General features: G+C 34.9%; 4 protein-coding genes and 1 long non-coding RNA gene across 7 annotated transcripts; 2 read left to right on the top strand and 3 right to left on the bottom strand.

Annotated features, from left to right (window-relative positions):
* Positions 1-1,021: 1,021 nt before the first annotated feature.
* LOC138855571 (ankyrin-3) lies at positions 1,022-4,087 on the bottom strand. The gene is made up of 6 exons (XM_070112034.1): positions 3,870-4,087; positions 3,375-3,794; positions 3,086-3,320; positions 2,814-2,967; positions 2,458-2,740; positions 1,022-2,397 (listed from the first exon to the last, which is right to left on the bottom strand). Exons 1-6 carry the CDS (start codon positions 4,032-4,034, stop codon positions 1,561-1,563), a joined length of 2,094 nt encoding a protein of 697 aa, XP_069968135.1. The 5' UTR covers positions 4,035-4,087; the 3' UTR covers positions 1,022-1,560.
* Positions 4,088-4,401: 314 nt separating this feature from the next.
* On the bottom strand, positions 4,402-7,181 carry LOC106618472 (uncharacterized). Of its 2 annotated transcripts, XM_070112035.1 has the most exons (9): positions 7,164-7,181; positions 6,872-7,014; positions 6,689-6,810; positions 6,482-6,613; positions 6,271-6,425; positions 5,817-6,176; positions 5,661-5,750; positions 5,444-5,598; positions 4,402-5,388 (listed from the first exon to the last, which is right to left on the bottom strand). In XM_070112035.1, the coding sequence occupies exons 2-9, from the start codon at positions 6,949-6,951 to the stop codon at positions 4,776-4,778; spliced, it is 1,707 nt and encodes a 568-aa protein (XP_069968136.1). In that variant the 5' UTR covers positions 6,952-7,014; positions 7,164-7,181; the 3' UTR covers positions 4,402-4,775. The 2 variants fall into 2 exon arrangements, with proteins under 2 accessions (XP_069968136.1, XP_069968137.1); XM_070112036.1 differs by lacking the exons at positions 6,872-7,014; positions 7,164-7,181 and having other exon boundaries at positions 6,669-6,793.
* A 992-nt stretch (positions 7,182-8,173) lies between these two features.
* On the top strand, positions 8,174-10,951 carry beg (malonyl-CoA-acyl carrier protein transacylase beg). Of its 2 annotated transcripts, XM_014236248.3 has the most exons (3): positions 8,174-8,580; positions 8,672-9,687; positions 9,747-10,951. In XM_014236248.3, the coding sequence occupies exons 2-3, from the start codon at positions 8,674-8,676 to the stop codon at positions 9,912-9,914; spliced, it is 1,182 nt and encodes a 393-aa protein (XP_014091723.2). In that variant the 5' UTR covers positions 8,174-8,580; positions 8,672-8,673; the 3' UTR covers positions 9,915-10,951. The 2 variants fall into 2 exon arrangements, with proteins under 2 accessions (XP_014091723.2, XP_014091722.2); XM_014236247.3 differs by lacking the exon at positions 8,174-8,580 and having other exon boundaries at positions 8,601-9,687.
* scaf6 (SR-related CTD associated factor 6) lies at positions 10,542-16,243 on the bottom strand. The gene is made up of 13 exons (XM_014236276.3): positions 16,078-16,243; positions 15,754-15,924; positions 15,314-15,654; positions 14,164-14,326; positions 13,918-13,990; positions 13,398-13,472; positions 13,052-13,128; positions 12,782-12,980; positions 11,605-12,690; positions 11,376-11,543; positions 11,029-11,262; positions 10,780-10,951; positions 10,542-10,722 (listed from the first exon to the last, which is right to left on the bottom strand). Exons 1-13 carry the CDS (start codon positions 16,103-16,105, stop codon positions 10,624-10,626), a joined length of 2,886 nt encoding a protein of 961 aa, XP_014091751.3. The 5' UTR covers positions 16,106-16,243; the 3' UTR covers positions 10,542-10,623.
* LOC118682742 (uncharacterized) lies at positions 15,573-15,970 on the top strand. Its single transcript, XR_004978539.2, has 2 exons — positions 15,573-15,662; positions 15,720-15,970. It is a non-coding gene; the product is annotated as an uncharacterized lncRNA (long non-coding RNA).
* Positions 16,244-16,945: the final 702 nt, after the last annotated feature.

A 16,945-nucleotide genomic window follows, 5' to 3' on the forward strand; every position in this document is an offset into this window, starting at 1 on the left:
CCGGGACGATCGCTTCGCTCGCTCGCCTACGTCTGCCCCCCGCCGAGCGCGAGCTAGCTCGCTCTTATGTTAGTTGATTCTCGACAGCAGCAGAAAACTTTTATATATAATATAGAGATATATGGAGTAAAATCAGCCGGACGTTTCAAAATCCTGAACATCATTTATATGGGGCTGAGGCAAGTTTTTGCCCGATTTTATCCATTTTAGGCACAAAGACACACTTTTATTAGAAAAACATGGTCACTCAAATTAATAAAAACAACTTCCATATTGGCCGTTATATGGTGTATAAAGTCAGCCGGAGTAGAGTTCACATATGCGGTATGAAGGGACTTGAACAGTAATGGTCCAATCTTGACAAATTTAAGACTCGAGATGGCATACTTCAAAGTCACTATTTGTGCAAAGTTTTACCCGAATAATATATATATAACCCTAAATACTCTCTAGCATGTTGCAAGAGTATGGGGCCGTCCATAAATTACGTCATCGATTTTTTCAGATTTTATATAATCATCCTATCGTCATTTCTTAAAGACAGCGTCTTTACCGACTTTGACTTTACCGTCATCCGCAGACCAACCCCCCCCTAATTCAGAATGACGTAATATATGGACGGCCCCTATACAAATGTTTGCCCTAAAATAATTAAATTTCAATTAATAAAGCAAATATTTAGCTTCAAGAAAGTGACTTACATATATGATGAGATTGGACGTTCCTTATACTTGGCATGTTAATACTATTATGTGCGTTCCTTAGTTATTATTAATATATAAATATTTTTAACCTCGTTTAGTTAACTGCAATTCTATAACCTTAAGTTCTGATCCATTGACCACCACCAATTAACCAGTTAAAATTCGTTATAATTATAAATATTTAGAGTTATGATGTGATGATTCCAAATAAATGGACATGTGGCCTTCAACAACTTCCGAAAAATAATGATATCTCAGAAATTTCTTATCATAAGTAGAGTCAGAGAAAAGAGTTACTTTGCAATTCTTCAACTAAATTTAATGTTTAATAGAATTGGCAGCTTTATTTAACGGTGCTAATATTTATTAAATAAATTTTATATAATTTCATATATGTATGTATGAACAATAGTTTTATTAAATTGAATTTATTCGATACCTCCAAAAACATAAGCATATGTACATAATGTTTATATATTTGCTAATATACGCGCACATATGCATTATGAAATAATAATAAAACTTATCACAACTTTTTAGAACAGGTTCGACATCTCAACTTATTTGTATATATGTATGTATATATATTTTTGAACATTTGCTGATTATTCTCTTTACATAACCCTCGAAAAAATCTACATTTCACGCTCACATTAACTTTTAGGTACATTAAGCCTTAAATTATTATTTTGTTTTCTTTAACAACTAATATTTAGTCAATTGATTTGTGTAGATCGTTGCTGGATTAAATGATTGTTTTTGTAATGAAAATGGGACTAAGGGTATAAAGTGGGAATTGGGAAGTTGTATCGACTACTAATGCATTTCTGAACCACTCCATGGCGAACTGCACTTGTTATCTCTCGAATTGCAACACGTATTCTTTAAGTGGAACTGGTAAATTAAGGCGATTGACATTCTGAGCAAGTTTGCGATTAACCGCCTCATAGATGGCAATGCGAGCCATTTGCTTCAGACTACGCGGTTTACGATACAACGAAGTAATCAGAGATATCAATTGTTCGGTCTTTTTATTTGGCACCTGCGCCACGTAGAAATTGTGCAACGATTTAAGGCAATTATATAATGGTCCATGTTGCATTGTTAAGAAAAACAAGTGTATGATTCGCGTAAATGTCAGTGCTGGGTCGTTCAGTATGAATTCCTTTTTGGTTATCAAAATTATATAATAGAAAAGCAGGTAACGGGAGTGTGTACGAAACGAGTTGCGAAATGTGCCTTCCCCACCATTGTTTGAGCCGGCGCCATTGCTACTGCCACCACTGCAGAGCGCTTCACCAAAGCTGGCAATTTCGTTGGAAAATATAGCGCTGCCTGTTGTCGCCTGACTACTCAGCACGATGTTGGGATCAGCGCCATACTGGATCAGTGTAAGTGTTAATTCGTAGATACATTGCATGTCTGAGCAGTTGCGCACATTTTGTACCATATCGCATACGGCTTGCAGTATATGCGGATATGTTTGATTGCAATCAAGTCCATGTTGCAATAATAATAATAGTATGTTCTTAATAAAATCGAAGTTTGTTCGTTTTTGTGCATCACAATTAAGCGTAAAGTTTTCACTAACAGTAAATACCAATACATGAAGTGGTGTCAAATTTGAGCGATATGAGCAATTTGGATTGGCGCCATATTGCAGTAAAATACGTATGCAGTTCAAATAGCAAACCTAAATATAACGATATTCAATAAATTGCTTCTTTCTTTACTTCTTTTAATATATCCATACCTTCATAGAGTGGGTAAAATGATGCAACTGATCCTTATTTATCAACGGAACCAGCAATACCATTATTGGTACTGAACCATCACGTCCCACAATATTCGGGTCACCGTCTTCTTTGATTAGCATGTTAAGCAATTCAAAGCATACTTCCCAATCACGCACATGTCGGAATACACATGCCAATGCACTATTGCCGGTTTGGTTAATTGAACTCTTAGCACCGCTTTGTAATAGAAAACGGACAAGATGTAGCACATCCCATTTGCTCCACTTGTCGTAGCCATATCTTCATCAAAAATAAACAAAATTTAACAATATATATAAATATATTCATGCGCTTATAAACAAATAATAGTTACCGCGCTTCCTCTAAAGCATAACGTACGATAAGCGCATGAAGTGGCGTGTTGCCTAGAGAGTCCGGTTCATTGATAAGTTCTTTGCATCCACGCTCTAATAAAATTCTTAAGGTACTTAGGGTATCTTCAGCAGATTTGCGCGCCGCAAAAATAACTATATAGAAGAAATAACTAACACTTTTCAGAAACTATATAATATGTTTATTCGTATAAGAAGCAGACACCTTTGCCGTTGCGAATGCATTAAGCCATCTTTCAAAAAACCTACTTACCAACGTGCAGGAGTGTCATTTGTTGGGTACACGTGCGTACTGTTGTCACGGCACCGTGTTGTATCAGAAGCTCCAAAAAACGTCCTTCATGCAACACAGCCTGATGAATGGGATAATATTCATCTTTAATTAAATTAATCTCTTCTGAACGTGTAATAACCAATTGTTGCACACAATTCCAAGCACCACGCTCACAAGCCAAATGTAGTAGTGGCTTTTTAACCCGAAAGGGTACCTGCAACGAAATAAATCAGGCTTGTTTTGATATTCAAAAAGTAAGAAAAATTACCCAAGGGTCTTCCATTTTTTGTGCTAATATATTTAGTACGCTTATTTGATCACCATCAATAGCATAACAAACGGCGTTCTGTAACTTTGTATTTGCTCGTTCGCATACGTTTGGCGCAGTACCAACATCATCATAATTTCCATGGTACTTGCCGCTTTCTTCACAGTTGTGAGAGTGTACACCTGGAAAGCACATCCGTGAATCTGTGTCGATTCGAGCACCATGCTTTAAGAGCAATTCGACACACTCTTCATACCCTTTTAAACAGGCTATATGCAATGGCAGTGAACAAGGACTACGATTAACGTCTGGCCTGTGTCGGTGTAGCAACCACTTGGTGAGGTCGATGTGATTAAGGCCCACACTACGCTGAAGTATATTATAACCGCAATCATCGTGTATTATAAGAATATTTTCATTCTAAATAGTATAATCCAAAATATGCATATTATTAAATATTATTATAACTTAAGCAGAATATCAATGATTTCACACCTTCGGAATTTGCAACAGAAGACTTTCCAATGTCTGGATAGACACCTTTGGATTGGCCCGTAAAATTTCAAAGAGCGTTTGAATACGTGCCTCTGTGGCCTTGGATACTTTATGGCCGTCACGATGTGAAAGCAATGCTGACCCTGATCGAAACACCTGACCCATCTTTTTTCAATGCAAACCAAGCAAGTACACAAATAAATAGTAAGGCCAGCTTATAAGTATGTTATATGCGACGAAAAAGGCAAAGTGAGAGCACGTTTGAGGATGATGGGATGAAATTAAGCTTAAGTATTCACTATATCATTTTTACCAACATTAACATTAAACAATTCGAGAAAATCAGCTGAATCCTGCAAATATATTGAACGAAATTGTATTTATTGTGAGTCGTTACGCCTTTGTTATTAGGAATCGATGTAAGGAAATAGGATTTCGGAAATTTCTGTATAGTTGTCTTATAAAGACCTTACACTTGTCTGTTTACTTTCGTTTGACTGGCTTTTAAAGAATTTTATCAAAAAACGCTATATTTCATGATGTTATTTAATATTTTTATTAGAATCCAAACATTTTGCACCAAAGCAAACACTTTTTCACGCAATACACACTTTTGACGCAAATAAATTCAGTGCTGCCAAACTTCATATATAGAAAGCTAGAGGAAAACAGACTATAAAATGCGAAATTACAAAAAGCAACATAAATATATAAAAAGTAAAAGCAATATAAAAACATAAACATTAAGGTATAGTACAAAGAGATTGAATCAAAATATATCTATCTGTATAAACAAATAATGAAATTTAATTTATTTAATAAATTTTATATATTTTTTAATATTCCTTATAAATCATTATTTTATTTTTTCTAGTATGGATCGGTCACATTATAAACAAAAAAAAATTATATAGTACATTCATAATAATATCCCTTACAAATTTTGCAACTTATTGATTTATTATTGTCATCAATTGGATTCAAGGAATAAAAGTATTTCTCAAGTTCGGTTAGAATTTCAATTTGCTTATTTTCGAGGAAGTCGTATGTAAGATTGGAATATTTTGTGACGCACATCATAAACATTTCATATAGCACCTTCTCAGTAGGTATAAAAGTGCGTAGAACATCATTAATGGCATCACCGAATTCGTCCATAAATGTTCTTGCTAAATTCATCAACAGGTAAAAGCTTTTCTCGCACATAAAATTTGCCATCGTGCCTAGTAGATCGATGAAACTATTTGAATCTAATATGTTGTGAACAAATTTGAAGCCGGCCGCTGCGAGGAGTTGTATGGGATTTAATTCACCATCCAACGTATAGTTAAATAACAGTGGTAGTTCACTAATCGTGTTACCTACCACTGTGCCAGCAGTAGCTTGTGCTAATAACGTTCCAATTTGTTGTATAAACGCCTCTTTGGATGGTATATTATTTACAACCCGAATAAGATCGGTCTTAGTAAACTTTTTACCGATTCTCATACATTCACTCGAAATTTTATTATATGAATTTCTAAAAATAGAAATATAATTAATAAATTATCAACTACCACAGCATACTCGCTCACCTGGTCTTCTTTTGAATGGCACTCCGAAGCGATCCACTACCTCCTCGAGTTGGAATTTTAGTAACCAGTGCCAAATTATTAATTGAATGTGTAAAAACCAACAACGACGATGTGAGCTGTAAAATATCTAAACTGCTTGGCCCCTCGTCATAGCTCTGTTACGAATAATTTAAATTATGCTATTAAAAAACTAATATTATGTAATAAAAATCCATACCAAATACAAATCGTAAACAGTATTTACTATGTCAGAGCCAGAGAGTACAAGCGATGTTACATTTGCACCACCAACCGCTACCTTTGCCATCTTAAATAAATATAATTTTTATACATTCATATATTTTAATACATATACATATACATATTTACATACCAATGGTACACCTTTGCCAGCCGAGTTGGCATAAGCTAGCGCATTCATAGCACCAGACGCTCCTAAACCAGCGACGCCGCCAGCTACACCTAACCACTTGCTTCTAGCTTCCCGATCGGCAAGGGATGTGGATTGCCCATGCTTATAGCGATCTTTTAAAAACGTTGCCGACCGCACGGCTGAATAAGCACTCGTTGCTAATGATACTACTGTTGCAGTTACCATGACAGGTGCCGCTATCGGCATGACCATTGAGAGCGCAAGTGGTGCCGTTCCCGAGATTATTCCACCAACACCTATTGCTGTCTCAAGCTTCCTCATAGAATTCGAATTAGGTGTTGTGCATATTTCTAAGTTGACCTATTGTTTAAAAGAATCCTTTAATAGGCATGTGCTGTTTTCATCAATAAATATTTCATTTCCGATATAAGTGTCGTAATAAGTATTTAATTACCTCATCATTTCTATTTAAAGTATAAACTCCATTTGATGGAGCTATCATGGTTCCACTAGGGAGTATATTGTTTTTTAAGTACTGTTGCCAATTCTGATAGATTCGAGAGTGTTCATCAATAAATATCATACAGCAGCCAGAACTGTTATTTAAAGCTAAAACAAAACCATCCAGGGAGTTATATTATTTTTAAACACATGTTACCACTTACATAAGCATTTGCGAGTACGTATGACGGGATGAAAGGAAAAGTTGGTTGAGTGTTTAGCAACTTCATAATCCCTCTCTTCAGTAACCATTACATAAATAATAGATGAGAGCAGGACACGATTAGTATGCTTACCTAAAAATAACAAACGAATAAATTATACTTTATCAAAAAATCAAAACGTTCATACTGCAAGAAAATTATAATTACGCTGTGCCCAAACATTTTGGAAAAGATTATTGCGCGCTTTTTCGATTTCATTTTGACGTTGATCATCAGGTAAAATATTTTTAATCTTCTCCTTCAAAATTTCTGATTGTTCACCAGATAGGCTACAAAAATGAATTTTTGAAAATGAATTACGTCAATGTGTTTAAAACATGTAGTACTTACGAGTCCCAAACAATTTCCATACCATGACCACTGCTTCGTGCTAAGTCATTTTGTACCTCAACTATTGTGCGATGTATCATTTTTATTAAAGTATGTATTTTATATTTATAAATAATTATATTTAATTAACACAAAACATATGCCTAAAAACAGTACAAAAAAGACAATTCACAAATCATTAAATAAGCAACGCTCGATCTCTATAGCAACCATGCAGTTATTTGCTATAACGACCGTTATATAATATAATCATCCAAATTTGCACATAAATCCTTAATAAATTAATCTGTACGATCCGTTAATCACGAATATAATCAAAATCCTCAAATTGTGAACATTCAAAGAAAGATATTTGTATTTCCCCTTCAAATAGAGATTATGATCAAACTAATTAGGGTTGCATTCGAAAAGATCGCAAATTGGATAGTGCTATCGATATAATTTATTTTTCGATTACAAGTACACGTTCATTATTTCTTCATTGGTCCTCTATACCAAAGTAACAAAACTCTTGTTTAAGTGTTCATCCCTTTCTTACAAATAGGTGTTAATTTCCACATCCAAAAAGTCAGACAATATTCAAAATATTAGAACATATTTGGAAATAAGACAAATAATATTTATTAAATCCGACAATGTCTTCTATACAAGAATCGTTCTTTGTCGCGATGTTACTACCATTAAGAAAAAAGTCTAAACATGAGAAATCGGTTATCGCGTACTAGATATGGCTTGCTTTTTTAAAAGATTTGAAGACGACTTGTTATTCATAGTTTATTTACTCTTAAGTATATTTAATTAACTTCTAATAATTTTTTAATATGTGTATATATTTTAATGCTTAATGGAGTTTATTTAGAAAAATTTGCATGAACTTATTGAATATGTGTAAAAGCTGTTGACTGATTAAACTGTGTTCACACACGTAGACACTCTCTCAGTTTGTTGGTGAGGGAAGACGAAGGGCACCAAAATGGGTTAATGTATAGTTTAGATCCCCTAACGCAGGAGGCCTCAAAAATTATTATTATTTTGAATTCGTCTTATTTTGACGCGAAGATTACAAATGCGTGATCGGAAACACACTTTGCACATATTTTTCAAGTGACTTAGTTCTGGTTGCAGCAGCAGAATTCTGTAGAAATCCGATCACTTAAAAAAAAGTTGAAGAAATGTAATAATCACAATTTCTTTTACGCAGCTATCAATGGAATGAACGGCCTTCGGCTGCGCTTCAAAAAATTACCGTGGTCGGTCAAACACCGGGGTGTCAATAGTTCTTTTGTATCGAATTCCTTTCAGCACGCAAAAGAACTCTGGACACCCCGGTATTGGACCGACCAAGGTTATTTATTTTAAGGAGTTACCACGCTAAAGAACATGTGCAAAGTGTGTTAATTTTTGGCTTCTTTTGTTAAAATTGTTATTGAGAAAATCGACTTTCCGCTCACGGTAATCTTCGTGTCAAAATAAGACGTTTAAAAAAAAATTATAATTATGGCAGCATCCTTCATTGAGGGACCTAAACTATACATTTACCCCGAATTGTACGCAGGAAACAAGTTTTGTGTTCTTGACTGAAAAGGTCGTTACTACGCAATTCGGCAAACCTATAAATTTTGAATTTCATTGCATGGTTGTATGAAATTAATGCAATGGTCAACACCAAATCAGAATTTCACGATAATGAGCAACAAAAGTTTCCATGTGTAAGTACAGTCTTATAACCGGAATTCTGAGTTATCAGCTCTATCAGCTGTCTCTTGGTCGGTCTTTTATTCCACTTAAACATTGCCAAAGAAATGCTACTTCAAAGGTGTTTTATAAGAAAATGGGCTATAAAAGCTCCAAACAAAGGTTTTCTTGAAAGAGTCCAATTACGCCTTATAAGTCAAAATGCCGAGGATAAGAATTCCGATACAATTCAGCAAACATCAGCAAAGGATTCATCAACATCTAATTTACAAAAGCGCTCACAAATGCATTTGGTAAATGCTTTGGAAAAAGATGTAAACGAACGGCGTACTATCGACCCAAAAGAAACTTCTATTATATTGTTTCCTGGGCAAGGATCACAGTATGTTGGTATGGCAGCGCAACTAATGCGATTTCCCTCAGCGCGATCTATATTTGAATTAGCAAATGAAGTGTTGGGTTATGATTTACTCAAAGTGTGCCTTGAAGGTCCACGTGAAAAACTTAATCGTACTGAACATGCTCAATTAGCTGTAATGGTTTCCTCATTGGCCTCTTTGGAACAATTGCGAGAAGAAAGACCGCGTGCTATTGAGAATTGCGTAGCAACAGCTGGGTTTAGTTTAGGGGAGATTACTGCATTAGTGTTTGCCGGTGCATTACCATTCGACAAAGCGTTACGATTAGTACAGGTACGCGCTAACGCAATGCAAGCGGCGTGTGATGCTGTGCCCAGTGGAATGGCGCTTATATTATATGGACCTGATACACAGGTTGGAACTATTTGCGCACAGGCTCAACAATGGTGCTTGGAACGTGGTGTAGAAGCTCCGTATTGCGGCATAGCAAATTACATGTACCCACATTGCAAAGTACTAGCCGGACATCTGGATGCATTGCAATACATTGAAGTAAATGCGATGGCTCTAAAAATTAGACGAATGAAACGCCTACAAGTGAACGGTGCTTTCCATACGCCTATTATGCAATCTGCCGTTGAACCTTTTCAAAAGGCACTAAAAAATATTCTTATAAAGGAGCCGCTCATCCGAGTGTTTTCAAATGTGGACGGCAAGCCCTATCGAAATGCTACGCATATATTACGTCAATTACCAAATCAAGTAAGTAGCGATAAACGCAAAGCACAATTTATGAATATTAATAAACTTTGTCCTTGTAGATTGTAAAACCAGTAAAATGGGAACAAACGTTGCATTTAATCTATGAGCGTCGGCAAGGAGTTGATTTTCCACGAACATTTGAGTGCGGACCTGGCAAAGGATTAAAACAAATACTTGACAAAGTTAATGCTAAGGCTGCGAATACGGCTTTCAATGTTGAAGCGTAGTAGCTAAAAAAATGTTTAAATATGAGTGAAACTTTATTTTTAGGCGGTTGTTTCTAATAAAACGTTAAGGTTATTTTTAAGTAAAATAATCTATTTCCTTTTCTTATCCTAAACTGTATAAACAGAACCTTACTTATTATAAAGTAAATCATAACAAAAAAAAAAATTATATATATAGGTATAATACCCTTAATGAGTAAACAAGTTATCATACAGGAACTTGATTCTGTTCGCTCAGTTTTTATGGCAGATATATGCTATAGTGTCCGATCCGAAATTATTTAAAAATTTTTCCGTTTACTAGGACAATACCATATACGAAATTTCATGAATACATCTTGTCAAATAAAAGTTCTAACCTTAGAACATAATCCAGTCCGATATAGGCGGTTCCGACAAATGAGCAGCTTCTTGGGGAGAAAGGGACCTGTGTAAAATGTCAGATCGATATCTCAAAAACTGAGTTAGAGCTAGTTCGCGTATATACAGATTGGCATGGCTAAATCAGCCCAGCTGGTCTCGCTGATCATATATATATATATATACATCTTTATATTTTATAGTGTCTCCGAAGGTTCCTTCTGGATGTTACAAACTTCGTGGAAAACTTAAAAAAATTCCATAATGTTACAATAATTGAACTTTATTTATATTTTTACCCTTTTAATTTATATGTATATAAATATTTGATGAATATACAAAAAAAGATTTAACTTTTGTCATCTCGTGCACGCATTCTATGAACAAAAGCAGCACCCTTGTTTTTGCGGAAATTTTCAAAGGGGTCATTCATATTAATTCCAACACCCTACAAAAAGATCAGTAACTACGACATTTTTAAAGTGATTTCTTTTCATTTTATTACCTTAAACATGTCTTTTCTATCGCGCACTTCACCTCCTGAGATGGGTTGTTCAATACCCTGTTGCTTTGAGCCTAGGCCCGTACCTGAGCCAGCCCAACCCATTTTCTTTAACATTTGATGACCCTTATTCGTTTCTTCGATAAACTCATTGGGTTTCGGAAAATTTCCACCACTATGATAATGATAATTATTCACAATATTTTGAATTTGTTCGTATTTGTTAAAATGATTGTATAAATAATTACTTACAAGAAACTTGGCGGAGTGACAGACCGCTCACGTCGTGGATTAGCACGTTCCGGCCTATTTTCACGGCTACTACTAGAAGAATCGCGTTCTCGGTCATTTCGTTCTCGCTGTGGCGAACGTCTAGGTGACCGGCTTCGTTGGCTATAACGATTATTGCGGCGATTGGAGGATGAACGAGCGGGCGGTGGTGATCGGTATGGTGAACGTGACTTAGACCGACTACGACTTTTGGAACTAAAAATTAACATAAATATACATACATATGATAATAGACGAAAACTACCACTCTTTATGTAATCGAACTGTTTAACATAAACCACCTGTTGTAATTTGACATATTTACTTACCGATAGCAGCGTTTATTGAGTTTTTTCGATTTTGGCTTTTCCAAAACAATCGGTGAGGGTGAGCGTGTTTTCTCGCGTTCACCCTTTTGTATTTCGTCCTCCTTCTGCTTTTTCGCCGCATTTTTCACCTTATAGTACTCGTAAAGTCCCAGCTTTTCCCACCCTTCACTGTTTAAAAAAAAGTTATATTATATATATATAATATATATTTATAAGAATGAATGCATACGTATCACGTGGTCGATCATGCGTCGGTGGCGCATAAAATGCCGCTAATGCATTAGTCAGCCGCTCACTTTGAGGCGCGGGTGGTGGCAAACGAATATCCGCAGGATCGAGCGGCTTGTAGTTGTAGTCATCTAAGCGTATCAATGGCACCATCAATCCTGCAGGCAAATCGTAGTAAGGCGCTGATGGTTTCTGTTCCTCTGCTTCAGTTTGTGGCGTCATAACGGCCAGTTGCCCAGTTGAGACTTCTTCATTATCTAACAAATGAAGGGGCGGCATTTGGCCCTGCGTCAATTGTGGCACTGTTGTTGACATATCAGTATGCGTTAGATGCTGTACGGTTGCCTCTGCATTTTGCTGAGAATTTTGCATTTGATTCTGTTGTTTCAAAACTAATTGTATGGCTGCATTGAGTGCCAGCACATCTATGTTGGATCCTGCAGCTTTAAGATTAGGTGCGTCGATACTGCTAGCGCCTACACCGCTGCTATTATTACCAGTATGCGGAATGTTGTTCATTTGAGCAAATGGTTGTTGTAAACCAATCGGCATTGGATTGACGGCGGCATTAGCTGCACCAGAAAACCCTGGAGGCGGTTTTGACATGTCAGGTATGAAGAAATTCCCCGTACTGTTTGGCTGAGTCATGTTATCTAGCGTGAAATTGTTTTGCTGTGGGCCATTTGTTTGTCCATAATTTATATTGTTATCATATTTTTGCTTTTGTGGCTGTTGTTGTTGTTGTTGTTGTTGATAGTGATGATTTCTGTTCGTATTGCCAAAATCAACGGGGCCTCCACCAACACCACCACTATAATTGCTATCGTCAACACCCGGTGGTTTCATAATTTCGTCGTCATCATCTGGCATAGAAACCTTTTGCGCCATGAGTGGAGGAATCTTTGGAACAACTGACTGTTGTTGTTGCTGTTGTTGTGGAGGTAAGGATGCGGCTGCGGGCAAAATCGCAGCTGCGTTTGGCAATACAGATGCCAACATTTGTTGTTCCAGCTGTTGTTTTTGTTGCTCCAATTGTGTGATTTGTTGTGTTGCATGTTGTATGAAGATTTGATGCTGTTTCTGGTAGCTACATTGATTGTGGAGATGAGCGACGACCATAAACGTATAAATGTAAACTTATTTATATTGAGTATACTAATTTAAGTGTATTTGCATACTTCTCTAGTGTGGCTTTTGTGCTTTGCGCGAATTTTGTAACGATATCTTGATGGATATTCTGCAAATTCGTTTTGTATTCCTGCATTGATGAATCGGGCGATTGCAACTTCGATATAACACAAGCATCGAAGAATTTTGCTTTTGACTCCCAAAGGGATAGAAGTTTAGTGAGTTTTGCACGCTGATCAGCATTGGCGACTTTAAAGGTACGTGATACATTTATTTTAGACTACTATATATAATTTTATAAATTGTTTGCTGCAACTTACTTAAATCTGCACTGCAAAACATCGGTATGACCACATTTTCCAAATTGTTCTTCAGATCATGAGAATTCTTACGAACACTGCAAAAACGAAAAAATTATTTTAGGTGCAAATCACTAAAAGATGTCGAATAAATCGGCTGAATTTTTAAGTTTTTAAATGCTTGCTAGATTTTTTTCTAAATTGACTTATTTTCATTAAATTACTTTTTGCTCTTAATTCAATTTACTTGCGAATTTTTATGGATTTTTTAGCCAAATTTATTGTTTTATATCAATTTTGGATTTCATTTGTGTTTTTTATATCAATTTAAACTATTAAGTCAAAAAAATGTATTGGCACAACTTACCAGTGATGGAGTATATCATTTACTAAATATATAAGATGCAATTTTTGTTGAAACGTTGAACCATTGACCAAAGCCCTAAAAATAAATTCACAAAGATATTTTCCGTGTCTCTTGCCCACTGTAAAATGATTGTTCTCTATAAAGTCTAATTTTTACGCGAAATATTCATTCTACTTCAATTTGCAAATTCGTTTATTTTAAATTAGGAAAAAGGCTTTTTAAGTCTGTACAAAAGTAAGTATTTCAGAGTGTACATTTCAATCGAAAAATGCATTCCCTGCAATACTGACTATTGGAATAAAGTTTAAATATCTAGTTTTTCTTTCGCTTATGTTCGTATTCAATTAAACGAGTGAGGGAGCAAGAAATCAAATAAATAAATTTATATTCAAATAAAAGTTAATATGGGTCAGGCAAAATATCGCTCCTATTGCACATCTTGGTCACCACGAGTGGAAGAGAAATTTGGTTATGAGTTAATAAATTAGTTAAATAAAGTAATTGATTAACTGACGCATACTTTTTTAAAAGATATTGTAAAACAACATTGCTTTTTGCGCTGTCGGATGAATGCTGTAATATCCAGTTTTTGCCTAAAATTGCAATACCAAAAATGTTACTTTATATTGTTAACATTTTTGCAAGTTTTAAAGAGTATTACATATAACATAAGGAATAAATAGTTAATAATAATAACTATGCTTAACTTTTTTTTTTGTATATTTTACAAACTATTCAAAGTGTTTATTGATTTGCACATATTTACCTGCAGAAATGCTATCCTTGGTACAGGACTCAATAATTGGCTGCAGTATACCATCGAATTCTCGCAACACTATGCTATTCTCCTCGGCCTGTTTTTCCAAGTGTGTATTTTGCGCCGCTTCAATGGCCTCGTCGACTTGCTTAGATTGTTGTGCCATCATTGCCTAAAGTTTTTAGTATTTTTTGAACGTAGTGCAAAGACGAAGGATTGAGCGAATTCGAACCACAACAATTTCAAGGCGAAATAGATTTTGTTTGTTTTTTGTTTTGAGGTTTGTTTGTGTCATATGGAGGTTTTAAAAATATATAAGTAAAGCAAACATTTAAATATAGGCTTGAAGGCGTAATAAATGTACATATGTGCATTTGCATATTAATTATTTACATACTATAGTATGTAAAAAATAACTTAAAATCTAGTATGTTTTGAAAAACAAGTTATCATTTTGTAAGCGCAAATTAGAATGTAAGGGATATATGAATAACATATACACCTGAAAATTGCAATAGATGCCGAAAAAAACTTATTGAAAGCCTCTGTAACTGAGTAAAATTGCAACTACAATCCCACGAAGTACAAATTGATGAGGTTAATGGTTTACTTCGAAACATACATAATTCTTTATGTATATTTGTATCAACGGCCCATAGAAAAGTAAACACAATTGTAGTAAAGCTTCGTTAAAACATCACAGTTTAATTATTAAAATTCTACAGTCATAAACAAACTTTAACACTGCATGTTTCGCTAGGAGTGCTACTAATTACAGCCACCGCATATACACTCTTTGATACTCTTTTACTTGCGCTGTTCCTCAAATAGTGGGACGATTGTTCAACTGGTTAGCTGAAAGTTGCAAATATTTTCGGTATATTAGGTATAACTTCCGTTTTATAATACATTGTACTCACGTTTCGCTAATATTTAATCACTATTCATTATAAATAAAAATATGCTGTCAACTTCACAAAGCATGGAGATATATTCATACTCAATAACTTCAACGTCAAAATTAATTTTTGTCAAAAACGCGTAAAATACAAATCTTTAGAATTTCGCATTTAATCGCTGCTCCTAATGTTGAACTTTAGCTTACAAAGACTTTTCCCCAACAAATAAATTATAAACAGTTTATTTAAGTATGAATTACCGAATGTTGTGCGGAGAGATTTGACTCGGACTGATGAATTTGTTCCCGCAAGGTGTTTTGTTGCATATTAATAGCTTCTATTTGGCCAGTTATATTTATTGCTATGCTCGCACTATTTGAGGAGGATGGTGGAGGTTGCTGTAAGTTCATACTGAAATTATTTCCTTCATGAGAATTTTGTGCTAATCCTGGTGTTTGTGTTATGTGCATCTGATTCGGCGGACCTTGTGTGAAATGATGTGACAACGCGGGCGATAGTGTTTGTTGATTTTGATTATGCGGCATATGATGAACTGAAGTATGTGGAGAGGATTGTGACATTCCGCTTTGTTGCTTCAAAACTAAATAGGTTATAATTACAAGTTATAATGCTATTCAGCTTATTAAAGTATAATATTATTAATAGAAAAATAACTGTTAATCAAATATAAGAGGCTTACACGCTTGTTCTGCGACCACTCTATATTGATAATAACCAGCGTATTCGCCTCCATAAAGAAAATCAAATTTTGGATTGCCGTGCTGCTTTTGTTTGGTGATCATTTCAAATTCGGGCCCATTTCGTGCAACAAATTCTGCCAATTTGTCGATTATGTTGCGAAGACTGGAATCTGTATAAACAAAATTTTCGTGTAATAAAACTTGCATATTCCAATATATTTTAGTTTTTAATGAACCGAATAGGCGGTTTAAATAGGGTTATGCTGTGGTCGCGAACTTGCGGTACAAAAAAAAATGTTGCTAATATCACTAATTGTGCTTACCTCTTGGCGGAGGTGGTACATCCATCATTTTGGTTTCTTAATTATATATTTTAAACTTGTTAGAGTTATAATTCACTTTTACTGAAGAACTTTTAAAGATTTCATGTCCACTAAAATTTTTCATTTGACGCCATGTTCGGCAACAATTGCATCAATTTCTTATCGAATCGGAACAAAATGAAAAAGAGACATTTTCATGTAACTGAACAAAGAGTGTTCAAACTATTTTTTTACAACTCACCTAGCCGAATGCTTCAATTTATATTGACAGCGATCCAGGACCGCAATATTTATTGAGCTTTGAGTATGCGACAATATGGATCGCGATCCATATCACAAAATATTTAAATATTTTGAAATCAGGATCGGATATTATAGAACGCGTGATAAATTATGAACGCTTAGCACATTTTGTATATAAATTCGCGACGGAGCAAGCAAATATTAAAAACCGAGTGATATAAAGGGAATTTTATTGTATTGAATGTATTATATTTATGTTTATGTACAAATTTTAGCATTTTTTGACTCAATGTTTTCTCTGCATTTCTTTTTTCATAGACAAATGAACTTTTTTTCGTGTTTCTTGCGACATTTTGTAAAAAAATGAACGAACCATTAATTAAATAATAAAGCCAAACCATTTATAAAATCTTTCTTTCAAAAAACGCGATTCAATACGAATAAATACTACATTCGCTCGCGGTCCATTATGGATCACGATCTAATATTTGGATAAATATTTTTATATTAAAGATGCGAAAACTAATATAAAACATACAGTTGAAAGAAATCGAGATGATATGAACGGAGCTAGCATACTACGTTGCGCAAACGAAACAATCTATCAGATGAGGGCGTCCTGTAA

This window comes from Bactrocera oleae, chromosome 6 (genome assembly GCF_042242935.1).
Source record: "Bactrocera oleae isolate idBacOlea1 chromosome 6, idBacOlea1, whole genome shotgun sequence".
NCBI classification, from domain to species: domain Eukaryota; kingdom Metazoa; phylum Arthropoda; class Insecta; order Diptera; family Tephritidae; genus Bactrocera; species Bactrocera oleae.

Coding starts and splice junctions, on each gene's coding strand:
- scaf6 (XM_014236276.3), bottom strand. CDS start 16,105: ATGATGGATGTACCACCTCCGCCAAGAG. Junction 12,981..13,051: donor GTTTTGCAGTGCAGATTTAA/GTAAGTTGCAGC, acceptor GTACCTTTAAAG/TCGCCAATGCTGATCAGCGT. Junction 12,691..12,781: donor ACAAAAGCCACACTAGAGAA/GTATGCAAATAC, acceptor CAATCAATGTAG/CTACCAGAAACAGCATCAAA.
- LOC106618472 (XM_070112035.1), bottom strand. CDS start 6,951: ATGATACATCGCACAATAGTTGAGGTACAAAATGACTTAGCACGAAGC. Junction 6,426..6,481: donor ACGTACTCGCAAATGCTTAT/GTAAGTGGTAAC, acceptor GTTTTGTTTTAG/CTTTAAATAACAGTTCTGGC. Junction 6,177..6,270: donor CTTTAAATAGAAATGATGAG/GTAATTAAATAC, acceptor TTTAAACAATAG/GTCAACTTAGAAATATGCAC.
- beg (XM_014236248.3), top strand. CDS start 8,674: ATGCTACTTCAAAGGTGTTTTATAAGAAAATGGGCTATAAAAGCTCCA. Junction 9,688..9,746: donor TACGTCAATTACCAAATCAA/GTAAGTAGCGAT, acceptor TTGTCCTTGTAG/ATTGTAAAACCAGTAAAATG.
- LOC138855571 (XM_070112034.1), bottom strand. CDS start 4,034: ATGGGTCAGGTGTTTCGATCAGGGTCAGCATTGCTTTCACATCGTGAC. Junction 3,795..3,869: donor TTCTGTTGCAAATTCCGAAG/GTGTGAAATCAT, acceptor TATACTATTTAG/AATGAAAATATTCTTATAAT. Junction 2,398..2,457: donor ATTTTACCCACTCTATGAAG/GTATGGATATAT, acceptor CGTTATATTTAG/GTTTGCTATTTGAACTGCAT.